The 24714-nt window shown below is 38.8% G+C and overlaps 1 protein-coding gene across 2 annotated transcripts in view; it reads right to left on the bottom strand.

Annotated features, from left to right (window-relative positions):
* The window catches only part of GALNT14 (polypeptide N-acetylgalactosaminyltransferase 14), a 489631-nt gene that overhangs the window by 72408 nt on the left and 392509 nt on the right, over positions 1-24714 (bottom strand). For both annotated transcript variants that reach the window (XM_049870339.1, XM_049870338.1), the window contains exons 5-6: positions 10848-10913; positions 10472-10593 (exon numbers count right to left, since the gene is read on the bottom strand). In XM_049870339.1, the coding sequence (XP_049726296.1) occupies positions 10472-10593; positions 10848-10913 (188 nt within the window). The remainder of the gene's footprint in view (positions 1-10471; positions 10594-10847; positions 10914-24714) is intronic.

Here is a 24714-nt window from a genome sequence, read left to right as displayed (position 1 = left end):
TGATCACATCATTATATGACAGCCAAACTAAATGCTAACTACCAAACTACTGAGAGTCATGGCCCAGCCAAGTTGACACACAACCTTAACGATCGCAGTCTTCAGTTGGGGTAGATCCAATGATGAGTAAGACCACTGTGTGAATATACCATACTTTGTTTATCCATTCATCCGTTGATGGGCACCTTGGTTGTTTCCATCTTTTTGCTATTGTAAAAACCCTGGTGGCACAGTGGTTAAGTGCTACGGCTGCTAACCAAAGGGCCGGCAGTTCGAATCCGCCAGGCACTCCTTGGAAACTCTGTCTGGCAGTTCTACCCTGTCCTATAGGACCGCTATGGGTAGGAATCGACTCGACGGCACTGGGTTTGTTTTTTTTTTTTTGGTAAACAGTGCTGCAATGAACATGGGTGTACATATATCTATTCATGTGAGGGCTCTTATTTCTCTAGAATATTTTCCAACTAGTGGCATTGTTGGATCATATAGTAGTTCTATTTCTAGCTTTTTAAGGAAGTGGTTGCACCATTTTACATTCTCACCAGCAGTGTATAAGTGTTCCACTCTCTCCACAACCTCTCCAACATTTATTATTTTGGGTTTTTTGGATTAATGCTAGCCTTTTTTTTTTACTGGGGTGAGATAGTACCTCATTGTAGCTTTGATTTGCATTTCTCTAATGACTTGTGAGCATTTCCTCATGTATCTGTTAGCCACCTGAATGTCTTCTTTGCTGAAGTGTCTGTTCATATCGTTTGCCCATTTTTTAATTGGGCTATTGGTCTTTTTGTTGTTGAGGTTTTGCAGTATCTTGCAGATTTTAGAGACTAGCTGCAGGTTGGATTTGTCATAGCCAAAAAATTTTTTTCCCAGTCTGTAGGTTGTCTTTTTACTCTTTTGATGACATCTTTGGATGAGCATAAGTGTTTGATTTTTAGGAGCTCCCAGTTATCTAGTTTCTCTTCTGGTGTTGTGCATTTTTAGTAACGTTTTGTATACTGTTTAAGCCATGTATTAGGGCTCCTAGGGTTGTCCCTATTTTTTCCTCCATGATCTTTATCATTTCAGATTTTATATTTAGGTCTTTGATCTATTTTGAGTTAGTTTTTGTGCATGGCGTGAGCTATGGGTCTTGCTTTTTTCATTTTTTGCAGATGGATATCCAGGTATGCCAGCACCATTTGTTAGAGAATGTCTTTTCCCCAATTAGTGGACTTTGGGCCTTTGTCAAATATCAGCTGCTCATAAGTGGATGAATTTACATCTAGATTCTGAATACTGTTCTATTGGTCTATGTGTCTGTTGTTGTACAAGTACCAGGCTGTTTTGACTACTGTGGCACTATCATAGGTTCTAAAATCAGGTAGTGTGAGGTCTCCCACTTTGTTCTTTTTCAGTAATGCTTTACTTATTTAGGCCTCTTCCCTTTCCATAGGAAGTCAGTGATTTGTTTCTCCATCTCATTAAAAAATGCCATTGAAATTTGAGGCAGGATTGCATTGTATCTGTAGATCACTTTGGGTAGAACAGACATTTTCACAATGTCCAGTTTTCCTATCCATGAGCAAGGTATGTTTTTCCACTTATGTAGGTCTCTTTTGGTTTCTTGAAGTAGTGTCTTGTAGTTTTCTTTGTATAGGTCTTTTATGTCTCTGGTTAGATTTATTCCTAAGTATTTTGCCTTCTTGCGGGCTATTGCAAATATTATTGATTTGGTGATTTCCTGTTTGAAGTTCTCTTCGTTGGTATAGAGGAATCCATCTAACTTTTGTGCATTTATCTTTTATCCTGATTCTTTGCTGAAATCTATTAGTTTCAGTAGATTTCTTGTGGATTCTTTAGGGTTTTCTGTGTAAAAGATCATGTCATCCGCAAATAGATATACTTTTACTTCTTCCTTACCGATTTGGAGGCCGTTTATTTCTTTTCTAGCCTAATTGCTCTGGCTAGGACCTCCAGCACAATGTTGAATAAGAGTGGTGATAAAGGAAATCCTTGTCTGGTTTCTGTTCTCAAGTGGAATGCTTTCAGACTCTCTCCATTTAGGATGACGTCGGCTGTTGGCTTTGTATAAATGCCTTTTATTGTGTTGGGGAATTTCCCTTCTATTCCTACTTTGCTGAAAGTTTTTATCATGAATGAGTGTTGGACTTTGTCAAACGCCTTTTCTACATCAATTGATAAGATCATGTGGTTCTTGTCTTTTATTTATGTGATGGATTACATTGATTGCTTTTCTAATGTTGAATCATCCCTGCATGCCTGGTATGAATCCCACTTGGTCAGGGTGAATTTTTTTTCTTTTTTGGTATGTTGTTGAATTCTATTCGCTAGAATTTTGTTGCGGATTTTTATATCTCTGTTCATGAGGGATATTGGTCTGTAATTTTCTTTTTTTTGTGGTGTCTTTACCTGGTGTTGGTATCAGGGTTATGCTGGCTGTATAGATGAGTGCGAGAGTATTCCATCCTTTTCTATGCTCTGAAATACCTTTAGTAGTAGTGCTGTTAACTCTTTTCTGAAAGTTTGATAGAATTCTCCAGTGAAGCCACCAGGGCCAGGGATTCCTTTCTTTTTGTTGGGAATTTTTTAATTAGCTCCTCCACCTCTGCTTTTGTTATAGGTTTATTTACTTGTTTTACCTCTGAGGGTCTCTATGAGTTGGAATCGACTCAATGGCAGTGGGTTTGGTTTCTTTTTTTTTTTTTTTTTGCTTTACCTCTGTTTGTGTTAGTTTATATACGTCCTGCATTTCTAGAAATTTGTGCATTTTCTGTAGGTTTTCAAATTTGCTAAAGTACAATTTTTCATAGTATTCTGTTATGATTCTTTTAATTTCAGTTGGGCCTCTTGTGATATCACCCATCTCATTTCTTATTCAGGTTATTTGCTTCCTCTCCTGTTTTTCTTTTGTCAGTTTGCCCAATTTTTTTTGTTGTTGTTGTTGTTGATCTTTTCAGAGAACCAGCTTTTTGTTGTTAACTCCTTCAATTGTTTTCCTGTTCTCTATTTCACTTAATTCTACTCTAATTTTTATTATTTGCTTTCTTCTGGTGCCTGAGGGTTTCTTTTGCTGTTCTCTTTCTATTTGTTTGAGTTGTAGGGTTTATCCTTTGATTTTGGCCCTTTCTTCTTTTTGGACGTGTACATTTATTGCTATAAAATGACCTCTGAGCACTGCTTTTGCTGTGTCTTAAAGGTTCTGGTAGGATGTGTTTTCATTCTAATTTGATTCTTTGAAATTCTTTATCCCTTAATTTCTTTTATAACCCAGTAGTTTTTGAGCAAGGTGTTGCTTAGTTTCCATTCGTTTAATTTTTTTCCTTGCTTTTTCTGTTATTGATTTCTAGTTTATGGCTTTATGATCAGAAAAGGTGCTTTGTAATATTTCGATGGTTTGGATTCTGTTAAGGCTTGCTTTGTGGCCTAATATATGGTCTATTCTGGCTAATGTTCCATGAGAGTTGGAAAAGAAAGTATACTTTAGACTTTGTTTTATGTATTTTGGAGCCCTGTCATTGGGTGGGTACATATTTATTACGGTTATATCCTCCTGGTATACTGACTCTCTAATCATTATATAATGTCCTTCATTATCCTTTGTGGTGGATTTTACTTTAAAGTCTATTTTGTCATAAATTAATGTTGCTGCTCCTGCTGTTTTTTGATTGCTGTTTGCTTGATATATTTTTTTCATCCTTTGAGTTTTAGTTTGTTTGTGTCCTTAAGTCTGAATTGTGTCTCTTGTAGGAATCATATAGATGGGTTGTGTTTTTTATCCATTCTGCCACTCTCTGTCGATTATTGGTGCATTTAGTTCATTTACATTCAGTGTAATTATTGATACATATGACTTTAGTGCTGTCATTTTTATTTTTTTGTGTGTGTTAACAGTTTCTTTGTTTCACTTAATTTTTCTGTGCTGAGTTGTTTTTCTTTATATATTATCTTTTCCTCTTTTTCATTGTTGTTCCTTTTGTATTTGCTGAATCTTTATGTTTTTCTTGTTTTTTATTCGGATGTGTAGGATTGTTCATTTCCTTTGTGGTTACCTTAATATTTGTCCCTATTTTTCTAAGTTTAAACCAAACTTTTATTTCTTTATATCACCTTGACTTCTTCATATGAAAGATCTATAACTACATTATTTAGTCCTTTTTTATTTTGATATTGTTACCTTTTACATAATGACATCCCTGTTTCCCTATTTTCAGTGTTTTAGTTTTGATTTATCTTCATGACTTCCGTATATGGGTTGATATCTGATTGTTCTGTCTGGTGGTCTAGTCTTGGGTTGTTATCTGATGTTATTGATTTTCTAGCCAGAGGTCTCCCTTTAGTATTTCTTGCAATTTTGGGTTGGTTTTTGCAAATTCCCTAAACTTCTGTTTATCTGGAAATGTCTTAATTTCACCTTCATATTTGAGAGACAGTTTTGTTGGATATATAATTCTTGGTTGGCAATTTTTTTCCTTCAAGCCTTTATGTATGTCATTCCATTGCCTTCTTGCCTGAATGTTTCTGCTGAGTAGTCTGAGCTTATTCTTATTGACTCTCCTTTGTAGGTGGCTTTTTATTTATCCCTAACTGCTCTTCAAATTCTGTCTTTATCTTTGGTTTTGGCAAGTTTGATTATAATATGTCCTGGAGACTTTATTTTGCGATCTATCTTGTGTGGGGTTCGATGAGCATCTTGGATGGATATCTTCTCATCTTTTACAATATCAGGGAAGTTTTCTGCCAACAGATCTTCAACAATTCTTTCTGTATTTTCTGTTATCCCCCACCCCCTGCCCCGTTCTGGTACTCCAATCACTTGTAGGTTATGCCTTTTGATAGAGTCCCACATAATTCTTAGGGTTTCTTCATGTTTTTAAATCTTTTATCTGATTTTTCCTGTAATATGTTGGTGTCAAGTGCTTTATCTTCAATGTCGCTAATTCTGAACTGACTTCCATTTCCTCAATTCTGCTCCTAAAACTTTCTATTGAGTTCTGTAATTTTGAAATTTTATTGTTAGTCGTCTGGATTTCTGTTTGCTGTCTCTCTATGGATTCTTGCAGCCTATTAAATTTGTCATTATGCTCTTCTCTAATCTTTTTACGTTCCTCTAATGCTTTGTCTGTGTGTTCCTTGGCTTGTTCTGCATTTTGCCTGATCTCCTTCCTAATCTCTTAAAGAATTCTGTATATTAATCTTTTGTATTTTACTTCTGGTAATTCCAGGAAGTTCTGTTCATCCAGAAGATTTCCTGATTCTTTGTTTTGGGATCTTGCTGAAGCCATCATGCTCTGCCTCTTTATGTGATTTGATATTGACTGTTGTCTCCTGGCCATCAATAAGTTTTTGTTTTTGTTTATTCTATGTTTGCTACTGTGTCCCAGCTTCTGGTTTTGTTTTGTTTTGATATGCCCAAATAGGCTGCTTGAGTGAGCCAGTTTGATTATTAGTGCCTTTGATGCTCTAACAACCTGTCATCAGGTGATTAGAGCTGTTACTAGGTATGTGTGCCCAAGAGTCCATTTACTTTTCCTGTATGGCTTCAGCTCAGGTGCCCATGTAGTCAGTCACCAAATGTGTGGTACAAGCTCTCATCCATAGTCTTAGATGAGCAGGGGTGATTGGTGTAGGCACAGGCATCTGGCTGCAGAAGGGGGTTACATAGTGAGCAAGGCAGGGAACTGACAATCACCCCTGAGTGTCTGTGAGGAAAGTGTGTCCCTGTTTCCTAGAGCACCTAGGTGGGTGGGTTTTGCAGCCAGACTGTGGACACCCAATGCTGTTGGCTATAAGGACTGGGAGGCACCCTTTATTCTTGGATTCCTTTTGAGGGCGGCTAGGTTGTGCGGGTGGAGTCGCTAGTCCTCAGGCCCCTGATGTGTGTAGGTGAGGACCCTGCTTAATAGGCAGAGTGGAGTCAAACATCACAAACCTACCTCTCCACAATAAAGCTGAAACAACTGAAGTTATACTGTGCAAATGAGGGCCTCTGCTATTGAAATGGGCCCACACAGGTCTATGCAGGGGTGAAAGGTATTCAGTGTCCATGGACCCCTTATGACTGTGCCTAGGCAAAGGAGCTGTTTCTGTCCTGAGTTCCTGGCTTAGGGGAGCCTGCAGATTATTCTTTCCATTTGTTAATTTGTTCCTTCTCCAAGGCTGGGAGAATGGCTCAGGGTGTGCAACAAGTCCTACTTCCAGCCCAAGGAAAGCAGCTATCACTGAAGCCGGCTTGGAACCCGGTGCAGAGTGGGGAGAGGTCAGGTAAATGGGATAGAGTTTTTTCCCAAAGGGGTGTGTTTTGGTCCACGTGGTAGATTAGATGCATGTACTTATTTTTTGCTGAGAGTGCCACTTTCCGCTGATTCCAGAGGCATGAGGGGACTCTCCACTGTTCAGTCTGTCTTGATGTGGAAAATGCGTCCCAAACACCATTGCTTGTCTCACCTTGCTTGCGCTAATGGATCTGGCTTGCAGCGTGCTGTTTCCCTTCAGGTCAGGTCTGGCAATTCCTCACTGCTTCTGAACTGTCTCTCCCTCCCCCTGCTGCTCAGTTCAATTCCTCAACTTTGCCTTTGATGTTCAGGGCTCCTAGGCTGTCATACATAATTGATTCACTTGTTTTTTGGGGTCTTTGTTATAAGAGGGACCACAGGAAGCATCTGACTACTCTCCCATCTTGGCTTTGCCTCCAGAATTGAGATTTCTTGAAACATTTTCCTTATTAAAGAAATATTTAAATAAGGACAGGGGAAGCATATATTTTAAAAAAAAGATACAACTTGGTGCTTGTTTCATGTACCATCATGTAAGTAAAGGGGAGAGAAGGAAAACTGGAGAGATTCCAACATGTAAAGCACCAGTTGAGGACAGTGTATGACAGCAGAAGCCCATCCTCTTTCTTATCTCTATTTTAGAAAATCCCAAACTCCAATTACAGTATAAAATTTCCATTCCCACTCACAACAGCAAATCCCTTTTTTACTCTGAGACAAGATACACACAAAGACACATGCAAACACAGGCTGATACACACCCATGCTCCCATCTCAAAGAGAATGTCCCAGAAGGACTTTCCATCATCCAGACTCAGGGTTTTGGCGAAAACCCTGAAGCCTCCACGATGCTGCAGCAGCCCTTTACTTCTGATGTTTTAGGGAGGCTGAGCTCCATCTTTAGGCTGACTGACTTCCTGAGGAAAGAGTAACTTGGCAGTGGGAAGGGCTAATGCTCGAGAAGTGGGAGATGAAAGAGGCAGAGAGAGCCCGATGGGTGGTTCTCATCCTGGGTGAGAAACAAGAGTATTTTTCAGAGAGGTCCTCTGAGTTGGACTCAGAGTTACTGGGATGGAAAGGGCTTTGCAGGCTCATTAAGGCTGCTGAGGAAAGCAGGCTCCCTTAATGCATTCTCCAGGGATGAAGATAGCCTAGGCACAGGCTGTGGAAGGCTGAGTCCCCCACAGTGATAGATGTATTTGGCTGGCAAGGACTGGGCATGGCTCTGGGCAGAGAGCTCCTGGGGTCAGTTTCTAGCCCTGACTATGCTCCACCCTCTTGCCAGTTTCCTCACCCCCACTGAATGAGAGTCTGGACTCCCTGACCTCACCCCAGGGCACATGGCCAGGAACCTGGAGGGGAAGGGGAGTCAAACAGAGGTAAGAGGTCCCAAAGATGTAGTAGCTGAGTGAAGAGCTACAGCCCCCTTGGCTGAGAGGAGGGAGGGACAGGCAGGTGGCACTGAATCCATGCTTGGATGGCATCCCTTCATTTATTCCTCTGAGATGAACTTTGTGAACGTTCAGTGGACACCACTGGGCAAAGAGCAATTTACCTTAACAAGATCACTCAGAAAATGCTAACATATAAAGTTCACGAGAAAAGCAGAATAGAAAATTGTATACAGTATGATTACAACTATATATACAGTATGATTACAACTATGTAAAAAGACACTTTCTGCAAAAGAAAAATGATCCTAGATGGAAAGAAGGACTAACAGTGGATACCTTTGAATGGTAGAATGTAGGCTGATTAGTTTTCATTCTACCATTCTTTATTTTCCAAAATTTCTATAATGACCATGGATTACTTTTGTAACAGAAACAGCAGTTTTCGCAGAATCCTCTGCCTCTCTCCTCTGCTCCCCTGTCAAGAGGTTTTTCCTTATACCTGAACCACATTTTCGAGTTTCAAATCTATTTCTTGTTTATATGACCTGATCTTATTTTAAATAGGATACCTCGTCTCTTCAGTATAAAATCCTCTGTAATCAGAGACACTGTATCCAACCCCACCCTTTTCTTCCCCAGAAAATACTCCTAGATTCTCTAAGCTTTCTTCTTCATTCTGATTCTGCAACCTCAGTCATTTTTACTTAGGGTATTCCAGCTTCTTTTTAGCTACAGGCCTGTACTGTGGCAGGATCATTTGAGCTGGCTCTTGGAGTGGTGTCAGCAATTCACAGGCAGAAAGGCCTCTGGTGGGGGAGGGAGGAGTGTAAATGTCCCCGTGGGAGTGAATTTTCCCACTTTAATATCAAGAGGTAACAAAAATGTTTTACATATTTCATCCTCACAAAGGATTTCCTTATTACTAAAGTTCTCACATCCTTTCCCCATATGGTCACCTAACTCTGCCTTCTTATTTGGAAGCCAGTGTGGTGCCAAGTACATAAGGAATCTCAAAGAATCACAGTGCATCTTACTAAGCAGGATGTGGGTTCTCTTTACATTTCCAAACCTTGGGGCTCAGTCCAGAATATGAAGTCAATAAGTGTCTGATAATTAATTTGGGGGCAGGAAATGGACCTGCTATTCCAACTTTATCACATCCCCATTGCATCTGCTTTCTTCTTACTATCATTTCTGAACACTTAGTGCATACTCTTTGATAGGTACCTTGTGTTGGACCTGTCAGTGCCTCAGTTGTGTTTGTAATCTGTTTGGGGAGACAGAGAACTAAACCCAGAAAGGGAATTTGCAAGACCAAGCGATCAGTTATAGCTGCAATGGTCCCAGCTAACTGCAGCAGTCAAGGTAGGCTTCCTAGAAGAAGGGAGATGTGAGGGGGGCCTGAAGAGCAAGGGGGCTTGTACAGGTAGAGGGCAGGGAAGGCCAAGGAGGGAAAGGGTGGCCTGGTCAGAAGTGGAGCAGCAGGACTGTCAGAGCATGTTCAGGGAAAAGAAGCAGCTCAGTGACGTCAGTGAGGAAGACTGGGGAGGGGTATTGTGACTGTAGATGTGGGCGCAAAGGGAAGGTCCCCCAGTAGCAGGCAAATTCTCCTTAATGGAATGATCTCTTCATAAATTAATACTCCTCAATCCAGACCTCTTTGTCTGGATTATGTCAAAAAGAGGGGAAGAGGGGATTTCCTACACAATAGTAAGTGTATGAGCACTCCCAATCTCAGGAAAAATGGTCAGTAGATGGAGCTTAGTATTGAGGCCCATGGGTGAGAACTTTGCAATCTCATCCAGGCTCTGTCATTGGAATGGGTAATGCTATGAAGGATTTCCTAGTTCTCTTTTGAGGCGTTTACATCTCTTAGTTCTTTGTCCCTCTTCATACCATCATTATTTAGGTAGGAGTCAAAGAGCTACATTAAGAGCAAGTAGGAAGTAACCAGAGCACAGGCAAGATGCTACTGAGGCAAGATCAAGGTTTCAGTGCTTCTAGTACCACCTAAGGGACATCAGGGCAAGTTAGATAATTTCTCTCAGACTGTGTTTTAACCTGTGAAATGGGTATGTAAAAATATATAGCCTCCAACTTTACAGAAGTCAATAACTCAATGGCAGTAATGAGCAGTACAAATTCTAGTTATTAACAATGACATCTACAATATACAGTCCATTATGTAGATAAGTAGAGGAGTCGATGGACTTTTGAAATATCAAATAATAATAGAAAAAATTAAAAAAAATTTTTTTTTCACTTTTTAGAGGCAGCATACAGAGTCCAAGAGTAAAGGCAGAAAAAGGCAACGGATTCAATTCTATTAGCATTCATCTGACATGCCTTGCCATTGGTGAGGGTGTAGGTGACACTGTTGATGTATGGGTAGAAGTAAGACAGAGGCCTCAGGAAACGGGTGATGGAGTCTGGTTAATTCTGCTGTCTCCCTCCTACAAAAAGACTAGCAACTTCTGCTATCTGGTAGAAACAAGGGTTCTCTCTTGCCTAGGAAGCTGTATGTGTCCTTTTCCAGCTGCCTGTAGTCCCAACCATGCAGGCCTACTGCAGGTGACTCATCAAGTGGTGCCCAGTGTAACAGAACAAAGAAGTCACAGCCCTTGCTCCAACCATGACTGGCTGTGTGACCTTGGCCAGTCTGTTTCCTCTCTCTAAAATAGGGACAGCAATCTCTATCTTGTCTACCTCCCAGTAGGACTGAAGGAAATACGTGCAATAATGGACTCCAGAGCCAGGGGAGTGTGGGGCATGAGATCCACCTTGCTCCTTAGCCTCACTCACCTCTTTGACCCTGTGTAACAGGGGCTGGAGCCAGTCCCTGTTCACCTCACAATGGCTGTCGAGGAAAGTAAGAGTGGTGCCCTGGGCAATGCCAGCACCCCGAATTCGAGATCGGACCAGACCTGCAGTCAGGGACAAATGGTTGAGTGTCACTGTCTCTCCATTGTCCAGCAATACCATGGAGGAGCCAACATTCTTTCCACACACCCAAACACACACACACTACCACCAATCTCCTCCCCACACACACCCAAACCCACTCACACACCACCAATCCCCTCCCCCAACATACACACTCAAACACACACACACCACCAATCCTCTCCCCCAACACATACACTGAGGTCCCTGGTCAGCAAGTGCAGTTTGGACCTACCTTGTCGCTCATTATTGCGGACGCATTTCACCTTGGGAAGCTTGATCAGCAGTTTGCAGTCATCAGCTACAAAGACAAAAGTTATAGTGGGTGAGTGTCTGGAGACCTATTCACACAATGCAACTGTGCACTGCAGGTGAGTCAAAAGAGCAGATGAGCAGCCCTGCCCACTACCCTCCCCACAACTGCAGTGCCCTGTCCTAACTCAGGGATTCTGGGTTTTGTAAGGGGCTGCCTGAACACTGTTATTATACAAGGTGGCCCATTCAGTGCAAAGTGGCCTCAAGTGGGCCTCTTTGGAGTAGGTCGGTCACATAAGGGCACCTACATACTTGCTTAAAAACATTTCCAGATGGGAAACTTTGGAATGGTTGCTAGGGGACATATCTTCTTTTCCATAGTTCCTTAAAAGCATGAGCTAAGAGTCCTACTCACTTTAGTAGGGGTCTGGTAATAAAACGATGGGAAACTAGAGAATGGATGAGATCAGTTTTGGAGTTTCTTTTCAGAACTTCTTAACATAGGAGACCAGTTTCTTTTCTTTCTTAACATAGGAGACAACTTTTTTATTAATTTTATTTTATTGCTGTTATTGAGAATATACACAGCAGAACATACACCAATTCAACAATTTCTACATGTACAATTCAGTGATATAGATTACATTCTTCGAGTTGTGCCACCATTCTCACCCTCTTTTTCTGAATTGTTCCTCCCCCATTAACATAAACTCACTGCCCCCCCCCAAGTTTCCTTTCTAATCTTTCGAGTTGCTATTGTCAATTTGATCCCATACAGATAGATCTTAAAAGAGCACAACGCTCAAGGCAGATATTCTTTCCTAGTTAAGCTAAATTATTGTTCAGTTTTAAGAAAACTTCAGATGTTTTTGGCTGAAGGTTTGAAGATTATCTCAGGGCAATAGTTTCAGGGGCCCATTCAGCCTCCATGTCTTTAGAAAGTCTGGATTCCATGAGAATTTGAAATTCTGTTCTGCATTTTCTCCATTTTGATCAACATTCTTCTATAGAACCTTTGATCAAAATGTTCAGGAATAGCGGCTAGGCACCATCCAGTTCTTCTGGCCTCATGGCAAAGGAGGCAGTTATTCATGGATGCAATTAGCCACACATTCCATTTCTTCCTCTTATCCTTCTTCCTCTGTTGCTTCAGGCAAACTGAGACCAATTGTCGTACCCTAGATAATTTTTTTTTTAGATAATAGCTTGCAAGCTTTTAAGCCCCAGGCACTACACAGTGAACTAGGAGGTAGAACAAAAGCACTAAACATGTTCTTAGGCCAATTAACTGGGATGTCCCATGAAACCATGACCTTAAACCTCCAAACCAAAGAGTCAAATCCCATGAGGTTTTTGCTGTACATAAGCAGGTGCTCTTTTTTTTTTTGTTATTGTTGTAAATATATCTATCATACAACTGTGTCAATTCAACTTTCTACAGGTGTACAACTTATTGACAGCAATTACATTAATCGGTTGTGCAACCCTACCCTTAACCAATGTGATTTTACCACCACCAGAAACGGAAACTCAGGACTCAATAGGCAATAACCCCACCTTTTTCCTTACCCCCCCCCCCAACCACTAAAAACCTTTGGTCTGTATACATTTGCCTGTTCTTGTCTTTTTCTACAAGCAAGGTCATACGATTTTTGTCCTTCTTTGGTGAACTTATTTTGCTCAGCATAATGTCTTCAAGCTCCATCTATATCGTAGCGTGTATTGAGACTTCATTTTTCTTATGGGCTGAGTAGTATTCCACTGTATGATGTACCACATTTTGTTTATTCATTCATCCACTGATGGGCATTTAGGGCTCCACCTTTTGGTTATTGTTAATAGTGCTGCAGTGAACATTGGTGTACAAGTGTCTGTCTGAGTCTTTGCTTTCAAGTCTTTTGGGTATATACCTAGGAAGAAATTGCTAGGTCATATGGTAATTCAATTTTTCAGTTTTTGAGGAACTGTCACATTGTTTATCCACAATGGCTATACCATTTTACATTTCCACTAGCAAAGGATAAGGATTCCAATTTCCTCACATCCTTGCCAACATTTGTTATATATTTTTTTAATTTTTTTTTAGTGGGAGTGAAATGGTAAATCGTTGTGCTTTTGATTTGCATCTCTGATGGCTAATGATGTCGAACACCTTTTTGAGTGTTTGGTGGCCATTTGAATGTTCTCTTTGGTGAAATGTCTGTTCAATTCAAGTCCTTGGCCTATTTTATGATTAAGTTATTTCTCTTTTTGTTGTTAAGTTGTTGAAGTTTTATATATATTTTAGTTATACAATTCTTACCGGATATATGGTTTCCAAAGATATTCTCCCAGTTGGTAGCTTGTCTCTTCACTTTCTTGGTAAAGCCTTTCAAAGAACAAGCTTTTAATTTTTATGAGGTCCTATTTATTTATTTTATCTTTTGCTGATTATGCTCTTGTTATTATATTAGATAAGCTAAGCCCAATAGTGTTGCCCTTGCACTTTCTTCAAAGAATTTCATGGTTTTAGCTTGCATGTTTAAGTCCTTAATCCATTTTGAATTTGTTTTTTTGTATGATGTGAGACATGGATCCTGTTTCATTTTTCAGCATGTGGAAATCCAATTTTCCCAACACCATGTATTGAAGAAACTCTTCTTTCCCCATCAAATGGATTTAACTCCCTTGTCAAAAATCAGTTGACCATAGACGTGTGCGTTTGCCTCTGGACTCAATTCTACTCCACTGGTCAATGTGCCTGTTGTTATTACCAGTACCTGGTTGTTTTGGTTACTGTAGTATAAAGTCCATCATGTGTCTGTCAGTTTGTCATATTGTGGTGGCTTGTCTGTTGCTGTGATACTGGATACTTTGCCACAGTATTTCAAACACCAGCAGGATCACCCTTGGTGAACAGGTTTCAGTGGTGCTTCCAGACTAAGACAGACTAGGAAGAAGGACCAGGCAGTCTACTTCTGGAAAACATTGGCCAGTGAAAACCTTACAAATAACAGCAGAACATTGTCTGATACAGTGCTAGAAGATGAGCTCCTCAGGTTGAAGGCCCTCAAAGTACAACTGGGGAGGAGCTGTCTCCTCAAAGTAGAGCTGCCCTTAATGATGTGGTTGGAGTAAAGCTTTCAGGACCTTCATCAGCTGATGTGGCATAACTCAAAATGAGAAGAAACAGCTGCAAACATCCATTAATAATTGGACTCTGGAACATACAAAATATGAATCTAGGAAAACTGGAAGCCTTCAAAAAAGAAATGGAATGCATAAACAACATTCTAGGCATTATGAGCCAAAATGGACTGGTATTGGCTATTCAGAATCAGAATCATATGGTCTCCTATGCCAGGAATGGAAAATTGAAGAGAAATGGTGTCATGTTCATAGTCAAAAAGACCATTTCAAGATCTATCCTGAGGTACAATGCTGTCAGCGATAGAATAATATCCATACACATAAAAGGAAGACCAGTTAATACAGCTATTATTCAAATTTATTCACCAACCACTAAGGCCAAGATGAAGAAATTGAAGATTTTTACCAACTTCTGCAGTCTGAAATTGAGAGACCTGAATTTAGAGACCATCTCAAGAATAGACTTGATGCATTGAATGCTAATGACCAAAGATCAGAGGAGTTGTGGGATGACATCAAGGACATCATAAATGAAGAAAGCAAGAGGTAATTAAAAAGACAGGAAAGAAAGAAAAGACCAAAAGGATGTCAGAAGAGACTCTGAAACTTTCTCTTGAACATTGAGTAGCTGGATGAAGTAAAAGAACTAAAGAGAAGATTTCAAAGGGCAGCTTGAGAAGACAAAGTGAAGTATTATAATGACATGTGCAAAGAGCTAGAGATAGAAAACATTCTGCATTTCTCAAGCTGAAAGAACTGAAGAAAAAATTCAAGCCTTGAGTTACAATATTGAAGGAGTCTATGGTGAAAATACTAAATGACACAGGAAGCATTAAAAGAAGATGAGAAGAATACACAAAGTCACTGTGCGAAAAAGAATTAGTCAACATTCAGCCATTTCAGGAGATAGCATACAAATTGACAACCAATTGTACTGAAGGAAGAAGTCCAAGCAGTACTGAAGGCATTGGCGAAAAACAAGGCTCCAGAAATTGATGGAATACCAATTGAGATGTTTCAACAAACGGATGCAGTGCTGGAGGTACTCATTCATCTAGCCAAGAAATTTGGAAGACAACCTCCTGGTCAACAGACTGGAAGAGAGCTGTATTTGTGTGCATTCCAAAGAAAGGTGATTCACCAGAGTTTGGAAATTTTCGAACAATATCATTAATATCACAGACAAGTAAAATTTTGCTGAAAGTCATTCAAAAGCAGTTGCAGTGGTACATTGACAGGGAACTGCCAGAAATTCAAGTCGGATTCAGAAAAGGACGTGGAACAAGGGATATCATTGCTGATGTCAGATGGATCATATCTGAAAGCAGAGAATACCAGAAATACGTTATCCTGTGTTTTATTGACCATGCAAAGTCATTCAACTGTGTGGATCATAACAAATTATGGATAACAGTTAATTGTGCTCATGAGGAACATTTACATAGACCAAAAGGCAGTCCTTTGAATAGAACAAGGAGATACTGCATGGCTTAAAATCAGGAAAGCTGCGTGTCAAAGTTGTATCCTTTCACCATACTTATTCAATCTGTATGCTGAGCAAATAATCACAGAAGCTGGACTATATGAAGAACAAGGTATCAGGATTGGAGGAAGACTCATTAACAATCTGCATTATGCAGATGATGCCATCTTGCTTGCTGAAAGTGAAGACAATTTGAAGCACTTACTGATGAAGATTCAAAGTCCACAGCCTTCAGTATGGATTACACCTCAATGTAAAGAAAACAAAAATCCTTCCAATATCATGATAAAAAGAAAAAATATTGAAGTTGTCAAGGATTTCATTTTACTTGGATCCACAATCAACGCCCTTGAAAGGAGCAGTCAAGAAATCAAACAACACATTACATTGGACAAATCTGCTGCAAAACACTTCTTTAAAATGTTAAAAAGTAAAGACGTCACTTTAAGGATGAAGGTGCATCTGATCCAAGCCATGGTATTTTCAATCACCTCATGTGCACGTGAAAGCTGAACATTGAATAAGGAAGACCGAAGAACTGATGTCTTTGAATTACGGTGTTGGTGAAGAACATTGAATGTATCATGGACTGCCAGAAGAACAAACAAATCTGTCTTGGAGGAAGTACAACCAGAATGCTCCTTAGACACAAGAATGGCAAGATTTAGTCTCACATACTTTGGAAATATTATCAGAAGGGACCGGTCCCTGGAGAAGGACATCATGCTTGGTAAAGTAGATGGTCAGCAAAAAAAATGAAGACCCTCAATGAGATGGATTGACACAGTGGCACAACAATGGGCTCAAGCATAGCAGCAATTGTGAGGATGGTGCAGGACTGGGCAATGTTTTGTTCCATTGTACTTAAGGTCGCTCTGAGTCGGACGGAACCAACTCAACAGCACCTAACAGCAACAAGCTGCACAGCATGTTTTAAAATCAGGAAGTGTGATTCCTCCTACTTTGTTCTTTTTTTTTTTTTTTTAACATTGTCTTAGCTGTTTGGGGCCTCTTACCGTTCCATATAAAGTTGAGGATCAGTTTTTCCATTTCTGTAAAGAAGGCTGTTGGAATTTCTCAGGATTGTGTTGAATCTATAGCTCACTCTCGGTAGTACTGGCATCTTAATAGCATTAAATTTTCCAGTCTGTGAACATAGACACCTTTCCATTTATTTATGTCTTCTTTGATCTCTTTCAGCAGTGTTTCATATTTTCATTGTATAATTCCTTCACATTCATGGTTAAATTTGTTCTTAGGTATTTTATTCTCTTAGATGCTATTGTAAATGGAATTGTTTCCCTAACATCCACTTCAGATTTCCCATTGTTAGTGCATAAAAACCAAACTGATTTTTGTTCGTTGACTTGTACCTGCTCTTTACAAATTGTTTTATTACCTCTAGAAGTTTTCTTGCAGACTCTTTGGGACTTTCTATATATATAGGCTAACGAGCTCTCGTGGCACAGTGGTTAAGTGTTCAACTGCTAACCAAAAGGTTGGCAGTTCAAATCCACCAGCCGCTCCTTGGAAACACTATGGGGAAGTTCTACTCTGTCCTATAGGGTCACCATGAGTCAGAATCAACTCGACGGCAATGGGTAGGTAGGTAGGATCATGTCATCTGTGAATAGACGTAATTTTACTTCTTTTCCAACCTGGATACCTTTTATTTCTTTTTCTTATCTTATTGCTCTGGCTAGAGAGACTTCCTTTTTTTTCTAAAGGGTCTGTCCATTGTATCATCCATTGTACAGAGCTGGTTCACTCCCCAACATGCAGGAAAATGTGTCAGGTTGGGCAAGAGATCCATGTTAGGCATTTGCCCTGAATTGCCCTCTACCTTGCCTGCCTGCCCTATCACTTCTTTGGCTCAACTCTCTGGCTTTGAACTCCACATCTTGACCCATCATTTTGATTTTGCTTCATTTGTTTACCAACCTTGGGCTCTCTGGTTGGCTCTAGACTCTAAAGAGCGATATTAAAGACATACAGATCCTATCTTTTGGACCCACGTGTTTGCACTCCATGTCTCTTTGACACCCATGGGGTAAGTGCTCTCAGAAAATGAGTCTTTGCTTATTCTTTTTGTTCTCTTTCTCAGGTTTTTAAAAGTTTTGTTTGGCACATTTGCTTTGAAAACTGGTTGTTTCATTAAGGAGACTATTTCTTAGATTTTTGCTTGATCGTTTGGTTATGTAAAAGCTGACAGGTTCACAGACCAGCTGATCCATAATCACATGGAACAGAAATTAACTACATAAGACTGAGTAAACGAAAGGATTACTATGAGTTTTATGTGGGGATGTTGCTGATGTTTTGAGGTCCTACTCTCTAGATATAAGAAACCATTCTCCTCTTTTCTCATTTGGTTAAGAGTTACACTTTGTGACTTCTGGTAAACTGCAGTTTAGCGTCCGGATTCGGGCATTTGAAACATTAAAGAGGTAATTCTATTTTCAAAGAGCTCTGGGTCAGTATAAATCACAAAATTCAGGCACGGGTAAACCAGTAAAACCCATTAGGCAGTCATCAGCCCTCATCATGAGTGTTAAAGACTTCCATGACAGGATAAGGTGGTCACAAGACAGGCTAGAGCACTAGGCTGCCTGCTACCTGCAAGCAAACTCTCCCACAACAAAGGTACGCGTTGGTCCAAGCAAAACACTGTCCAAATCCTGCAGTGTTCCTCTTTAGAGTTCTTTTTGTGACTCAGAGAAAACCTGGGAAATAGCACTCTGTTTTGCCAAATTTGCAGGGAGAGGTGAGAGCTCCTGACTTGTTTTATGAAATTCGCGGGGAGAAATAGTAGCTCCGGACCTCTTATTATATAGTTTCTCAATAAAGAATCACAGTGTTGAAATTAAAATCATCAGTAGCTACTATAAAATACTTTCAAATTGAAGGAACTAGTATATTTAAGGTCTAAAGTAGGAGACCAAGTCTCTAGCGAGCAGAATAAATTAAGTTCAAAAAGAAGAAAACCAAAAGCTTGAACCTTAGTGCTTAACATCTTCGATAAATGAGCCTGGATACCCACCTGCTACTGAGACATTGGTTTGAGGTGCATATTAAAAAAAAAAAAAAAAACTATAAACCGAATATACCAGAAGAAATTTGGAATCTCAGTGACCGCTTTGAGAAAATGAACTTCCATTTGTGCTGTCTTTTCCTTTTGAGGAACTTTTGCTTGATGCTCAGGTTTTGTCAAAAGATTTAATATTTCTCTATCTGAGGTTCTGGCAAGTTAATAAGTTTTATCTAGAGCCTGCCCCCCACCCCCCGAATTGAGTTGATCTTACCAAAAATTGCTTTATACACATTAAGAAACTAGGATCCCCAAATCCTTGTTTTATGTGGTATTGTATAAGCCTTACAGTTTACAAGCTCTTTCTGTATCCTTTTGTCATGAGAACTTGCTTTTACTCTAGAGCATTGTGCCTGAGTTTCTGTCTTGTATCACGTTGGAGGCTATGACTGACAATTGCTGTTTTTTTGTAAGGATGTCTTAAAACCTCAGTTCTTTCTTTTAAATAAGAAAAGCTGTGTCTTGTGTCTGTCTTAAAATTTAGACTTTTAATAGCTATTTAGAAAAAAACTTTGATATAAATTGGTCATTTAAAAAGTGCACTAAAAACACGTCATTTATTTAAATTGGTATAACATGGCTTTAAAAAGATATGTTTATGCCAATCTTAGAGACAAAATCTTTCTAAGTAACTTGAGCTAAATATTATAACAAACATGTTTTATTTAAAGAAAAAGGGATAATTTTGTCTTAAAATAATCTAGCAGTTCCAGAATAGGAAAAGAGTGGGTAGGACAAGCCCAGAGAGAGAGAAAATAAATAAGGAGAGCAGGGCAGGATCAGACCTCCCCAACTCCCAGTCTCTGAGGTCGTATAGCTCCAGAGAAACTTTTAAAAGACTCCTTCCAACTAAGTGGAGAACTTTTTTAGACAAAAGAAAAGAAGAAAAAAAAAATGCTGCTTTAATGTAGTTATCAAAAATTGGGTAGATACCAATGATAAAAGAACTTTAAACACATTCTATCTATTGTAGGAAAACTCTAGGAAGACAAAACATAGGAATCACAATGAGATATACCTGAAATAGCATGGAAAAATGTTTCCACTCCTAGCCATAAACTGAGGGTTAGATCAATGAATTAGTCAGCTGAGCACAGACTTTGTGATTTACAAAAGCCAGTTGACAAAATATTTAAGGGCTAAAGTTAGGGAAAAATATGAAAAATGGTAAAAGTTGAATAAGAACTTAGACTATTTAAACAAACTTTATTTCAACAGTTATGTTTTATGATATACAGGCTTAAAATCATTCCCAAAACCTTTTAGGTAACTCTGGAAACCCTGGTGGTGTAGTGGTTAAGATCTACTTCTGCTAATAAAAAGGTTGGCAGTTAGAATTCACCAGGTGCTCCTTGGAAACCCCGCGGGGGCAGTTCTACTCTGTGCTATAGGGTCGATATGAGTCAGAATCAACTCTACAGCAATGGGTCTTAGGCAACTTACTGATATTAATTTGAGTTAATAGACATTTGTCACAATTTAATTTTATGTTCTTTTGTCTTTTATGCCACAAAAGTATGTATATGTGTAAAAAACCCAGTGCCGTCGTATACATATGTATATATATATCTGCTAATGGGTGTGTTTGTTTTTGCCATTTTAAAGAGATGCACTATAAGAAATGTGCAACAAAGACAATGTTTAAGAAGTTTATTTAAAAGAAATTTATTTGATAATAGACAAAAGTTTTACTGACTTAAGTTTAATGGTTTAATTTATGAAACCTTTAGGCGCTTTAATGTTAAATGGCATATAAAACAAAGAATTGGGCTTCTTGCTGTTAAAACAACAAAATTTTCTTCAGATTTTGAGTTGAAAGGTTAATTTATTCTTTGTGTAATCTGCCTCGAAGGCAAAGTTTTGGTCTCTCACTAAAATAAGATTCCTGAGTCAAAAATCAAGCCACATAGCTTAAAAAAAAAAAAAGCTAAGGTTTTTACCTTTAAGGTTGTTGGTTAAATAACATAAGTATCGTTTTTCAGTGATCTATAATAATTTCCAAAAAAAAAAAAATTTTTTTTTTTTTTTAATAAATTCCTGACAAGTTTATGGAAAGCCACAAAAAATCGTATAAGGAAAAAGTGCTAAAACTGTTTATTTAATGTTATAAATTACATGGAATATGCTGTCAAAATCAAGAGAAGTGCCTGATTCTGTTTGGGTTAAAATTTATTAGATAGCAAATGCATAATGTTATGTCATAATTTTATTATTATTGCCTTATTGCTGACTTGGTTGCAACTTTATTTATTTATTGAATCTTGCATCATCAAAGTCAATGGTTTGACTGGGGAATTCAAATCATTTACCTATGAATTTTTTTTTAAACTATTCAGGTATTTGGAGATGATATTTTTGGTATGTTCTTGGTATATCCTGATTCTATGGTATGTTTCAAGATTATTATGTATTATATCTGAAGCTCTTTGAAAATAAGGTTAATCATTATATTAAGAAATATTTTTGTCTAAAGCTTTTTTAAACTGACTTTTTTGGCTTTACATCACTTTTGTACTTAATTTATATCAGGTCTTTCATTGTTAAGAGTATTATTTTTATAAATTAATCATGGCCATATTGAGTTTTGTCATCTGCAGGTAAGTTTTTACTTTGCTGATTTTCTGAAAACTGATTAACCAAAATATCTCAACAAAAAGATGGACTGTATTAGCATTATGAACAGGACTGTGACTAGACTATGTCAAGATTTCCAGAACTTGTATGTAGAAGCTGATGGGTTCACAAACTGTGGCTGATCCATAATCACATGGAACAGAAATTAACTACATAAGACTGAGTAAATGAAAGGATTACTATGGGTTTTATGTGGGAATATTGCTGATGTTTTGAGGTCCTACTTTCTAGATATAAGAAACCATTTTCCTCTTTTCTCCTAAATTATTTAACTGATGAGCTTAGATATTGTAACTTTCAAATTAGAAGCTTCTTAGCATAGTTGTAAATATAACTAGTAAAGTGTCTGAAGTTCAAGCTATGATTTTACAAAATAAAACAGCATTAGATTTATGTTTTAAATAGATTAATTAAATAGACAACAGGAGAGGTCCATCCTGTACTACCTTCCTAATAATGTATTCTCTAATGGAATCTTGATTATCACATGTTAATTTTCCTATACCATCTGTTTCCTCTAGACAAACTTTGTGTGCTCATTATGGATATATGTTTTTGTGTGGTGGATCCAACTATACTAATTTAGATAATCCCTTTCCAACTGACAGTGAATTTACTTGGGCGATCTCTTGTTTAAATTTCTAGCAAATGCATGGGCAATGCACTTTGGGGATTTTAGGATTACTTTTTTTTAGATAGTCATAGTAATGATGTTAGTAAATATTGGAAAGGTAATGTTAAATTGTTACACATTGTAAAATGAGAGTCAGAAGAAAACCCATTGGTCCAAATCTCAGGGTATGGTTGGTAGCTTTAATTTTTACTTATATCATAGTTGGAAACCCTGGTGGCATAGTGGTTAAGAGCTATGTCTGCTAAACAAATGTTGGCAGTTTGAATCTACCAGGCACTCCCTGGAAACCTTATGGGGCAGTTCTACTCTGTCCTATAGTGTCGCTGTGAGTTGGAATCGACTAGATGGCAATGGGTATAGTAAATTAGAGAAATCTTTAAGAAATTTGTCAGTCACTGTCATGGATTGAATTGTGTCCCCCCAAAATATGTATATCAATTTGGCTAGACCACGATTCCCAGTATTGTGTGATTGTCCACCATTTTGTCATCTGATGTGATTTCCTTATGTGTTGTAAATCCTATCACTAGGATGCAATGAGGTGGATTAGTGGCAGTTATATTGATGAGATCTACGAGATTAGATAGTGCGGTAAGCCAATTTTGAAATATAAAAGAGAGAAGTGAGCAGAGAGACATGGGGACCTTATACCACCAAGAAAGCAGTGCTGGGAGCAGAGCAAATCTTTTGGACCTGAGTTTCCTGCACTGAGATGCTCCCAGCCCAAGGAAAGATTGATGACAAAGACCTTCCTCCAGAGCCGACAGAGAGAGAAAGCCTACCCCTGGCGCTGACACCTTGAATTTGGACTTGTAGCTTACTAGAATCTAAGAGAATAAATTTCTCTTTGTTAAAGCCATCCCCCTTGAGGTATTTCTGTTATAGCAGCACTAGATCACTAAGACAATCACTATGGAAATCCTGGTGGTGTAGTGGTTAAGAGCTATGGCTGCTAACCAAAAGCTCAGCAGTTCAAATCCACCAGGTGCTCCTTGGAAACTCTATGGGGCAGTTCTACTCTGTCCTATAGGGTTGCTATGAGTCAGAAGTGACTCAATGGCAATGGGTTTGTTTTTGTTTTTAATAGGACAAATAGCAGGTGAAGCTGCAAATGGGATGGAAACACAACAGCGATCTCTGGTTTCATTAGCCAAGGTGACATGAGATAATAGCGTAGCCTTAGACTTTTTATTAACCCAAGAAGGTAGAATCTGTGCTGTAGCAAATACCTCCCATCACATTTGGATAAATAACACAGGAGAAGTAGAACAGGATATACATAGAATTAGACAGAAGCTACTTAGTTATACACTGTAACACCCTTACAAACACCAGATTTAACTATTTAGTTCATAATAAAATTATCTTCTATTGTCTTACACACTTAAGAAGGCCTCGAGCTAAAATGTTGATGTACACTGAGTCTGCTCACTTCAGCAATGTGATTGATAGAAACGTTGCTCTCACTTAAGGTCCTGGTGAAGAACCAGATGGTATCTGGTGGAAAACCAGCGCTGTGAGTTTAAAGAGCCTGCCATGGCTGCAATCTAGGAGCTCAACTAAGTCCAGGTATTAATCATCAACGTATTATCTCCAATTAAATTAAAAAAAATGATTTAAGAAATAATATTGGAGCCATTATTCCATGTCCTTGAGCATAAAAAATGTGACCTAGCTAGAGCTGGACTCACAAAGACACATCAACTGAGCCCTGAAGTATAAAGATAACAGCTAGGACAATCTTGGAAAACATCTTTTAGAGAAACATTTATATAAACAGAACATAAAAACCACTCTTATCTTTTTCTTTTAGCATTTAATAAATAGTTGTAAACCTACTGCATAGGCTAACAATTGCCAAATTTGTTCACACTCCCCTTCTTATGTTGGGCAAGCATTACCCATAATTGCTGTACCTCTCCATCCAACTTACTGGCTAAAAAAAAGAGGGGAACAATTACTAAATAAGTGCAATTAGTAAATTAAAACAAAACAAAACAGTATATCAGTGGCCACAAGGAAAGGCCAACTATTCAAGTCTATGTCCAATATTTGCCCCCTCCCAGAGAACAGGTCAAACAATTCTGAGCTAAAAAGAAAAGGAGGGAATAACACAGAGGTCCCCAGGCTGAGGAAAATTCCAGCACCTCAAGCAGCTTGCTTAGCTCACCCCACAGCTTTGCATTAGAATCCTGTTTCCTTTGCTTGGCACAAGCCATGACTTACATTAAAATACTGATGATGTATGAAGTTATATGTAAATCCCATTGCACCTGTATAGCATGATGAAGAGTGTTGCTGATGTAACTTGTATGAACTTCCTACTTGTAACACCCTTAAAAGTAACCTTTCCCTTTGCCCTCGCTGAGTAGTCTTGGCGGCAGTAGCCCCAACTATCTCCTTTCCTTGAGCAATGAAATAAAGGTGCCTTTCCACTCTTTCACCTCAATCTCGCTCATTGGCCGATGTGAGTCACGCTGAGCAGAACCTGGGGTTTCCACCCAGTAACACTTATATAAAAAAAAATACTGTTACTATTTTATCTGTATATATTATTATCATCATTTCCATTTTATAGACGAGAAAGCTGAGGTACATTGAGGTTAATAATTTGCTCAAGGTATATAGCTAGTAAGTGATGGGTCTAAAATTTGAACCCAGGCAGTTGGCTCCAGAGCCCATGCTCTAAACATGAGGCTTCTCTGATTCTGTCACCTTGAATCCAGCAACATTCCTTTCTCCAGTTTCAGCTCCAGGCAACCACACAGCAGGACAAGTATCTCTCTACCTCCAACCTCTTCTGCATTAGGGAAGGGCGATTAGCTCATCAGATTTCAGAATTCAGAGTCTGGAATTTGTTACTTTTCGATCTGGTGCAT

This window comes from Elephas maximus, chromosome 26, assembly GCF_024166365.1.
Source record: "Elephas maximus indicus isolate mEleMax1 chromosome 26, mEleMax1 primary haplotype, whole genome shotgun sequence".
Lineage (NCBI taxonomy): Eukaryota > Metazoa > Chordata > Mammalia > Proboscidea > Elephantidae > Elephas > Elephas maximus.
Note: the sequence above shows the minus strand (reverse complement) of the source record. Positions and strands in the feature narration are given on the sequence as shown.